The 1,720-nt window shown below is 45.6% G+C and overlaps 1 protein-coding gene across 2 annotated transcripts in view; it reads left to right on the plus strand.

Moving 5' to 3' along the window:
• The window catches only part of sugct (succinyl-CoA:glutarate-CoA transferase), a 91,354-nt gene that overhangs the window by 77,762 nt on the left and 11,872 nt on the right, over positions 1 to 1,720 (plus strand). For both annotated transcript variants that reach the window (XM_024280578.2, XM_024280576.2), the window contains exon 13: positions 1,231 to 1,294. In XM_024280578.2, coding sequence (XP_024136346.1) covers positions 1,231 to 1,294 — 64 coding nt within the window. The remainder of the gene's footprint in view (positions 1 to 1,230; positions 1,295 to 1,720) is intronic.

Genomic DNA, 1,720 nt, shown 5'->3' on the forward strand with positions numbered 1-1,720 from the left:
CGTGATCAGGAACCATTTGGAGCATAAACACGAACCGGAACTGTAATCCTAACCTTAACTTTTCCTTCGGGTCCGTGCAGCCAAAAAAAAAGTTCTGAACTGACTGCAGTATTTTGAAAATTACATGTTAACACCGTTGTCACTTTTCATTTGGGCTAATCCTAGCTAGCATGAAAGACACGTCGGATTATCGCTGTCTTTATCTTCATGACCCGCTAGTTGTGTTTCAGTTACTCCAAAGCCAAGTGTTTCTAAATTTGTGTAAATGTAATTTTCAGTGTCGGGTAGAATCAGTCTGAGACGTGACTCCTTTCCTACGTCTCATGTTACCGTTAGCGATCGCCGCTATCGCTCCATGAAGAAGGCAGAAGCTCCTCATCATCAGCTGAGTACGATCAGTAATCCGAAAGTCACTTTGAAGTTTGTTTACAGATAAAAGGTTCAGGTTTTAAATGTTCTAACAGAGCTACGTTTCATCCCCAGAAGTCACATGATCATACAGTACATGATAGCGTTTTGTGAGCGTGGGGTGTTTGTCATTGTGTATTCACATAATTATAAATTATCATACAATGTAAGAAATAACAAAAATAAACCAATACCAGGGGAAGTACACAGAGATTTGCCAAGTCCACACATAAAGTAAGTCACATCCGGAAGAGAGTAAGCGGTCTTATTCGAAACCCAAAATACATCACACAGCTCCGAGCATAGAGTCAGTCATGTGGAGCACTGAGATGCAGCAGCTCTCAGTCTGAGGCCATGAATCTGGAGAGACTGCAGCCCAAAAACTGATTCTAGATAAGTTTTGCACTTCGGATGTAATCTGTTTTTGCTGAAAATGTTGCAAAAGTGAATTTTCTGGAAGTTCTTGATGGAGCTGCATTAGAAACTGAGCGGATCTGCTGCAGCTGACGCCGTCTTTGTTCAGCCCAACGCGCTCCCACACAAGACTGTAAACTTGTTGCATTTACATTCCACGCTGTCACCGCAGCAGAAATGAAGCCGAGCGGCGCTCCCTTCCCTGGAAGAGCTGCATGTCGTTTTCTAATGATGGCACAAACAAACACAAACATGCAGAGCGGGCCTCCTCCACCCACAGCAGCTGAGGTTCACAGCTTCCACTACAGGGATGCTGGCGTCTGAAGCAGCGCACGCTCACACGTCTCACTCTGAAGCTAAACTCACAGTAATCAAGTTAAATCAATTTGTGTGTTTGTTTGTTTACAGGTGAAACACAACGCACTCATACAGGAAATGAAGCATCCGACTGCAGGACGCATCGCCGTTCCCGGTAAGCCTCTCTCTTTGTTTCTGACTCTAACTTGTTAGTGACATTTTCTGCACACACACATGCACACACTCCACTAGGACAGGCTTTGATGAATTTGTGCACAGATGTGCAAACAAATATGTCTCATCAAAACCACAAGATCCTGCCGGTCATCCAGGGGGACGCCTGTCCACTCCGCTTGATGGATCTCAGCCGGTTTCCACCAACAGGAAGCCGTTTGTCCACCGTGCCGTGTTTACGCTGGAACCTGACTTTAACCTCACAGAGGTTTGTGGTCTGACACAGGAAGACATCCATAAGAGGCAGGTGGAGGTGGCATGTGTGGAGCCCACCGACTCCCTCTGGTCAGAAGGACATTAGGATGAACCTGAACACCAGCAGGTCCCTGTCAGCCTTTGCACTGAAACATGATGTTTCTTTTTTCAA

The sequence above is a fragment of the Oryzias melastigma genome, linkage group LG20 (assembly GCF_002922805.2).
Source record: "Oryzias melastigma strain HK-1 linkage group LG20, ASM292280v2, whole genome shotgun sequence".
Taxonomy (NCBI): domain Eukaryota; kingdom Metazoa; phylum Chordata; class Actinopteri; order Beloniformes; family Adrianichthyidae; genus Oryzias; species Oryzias melastigma.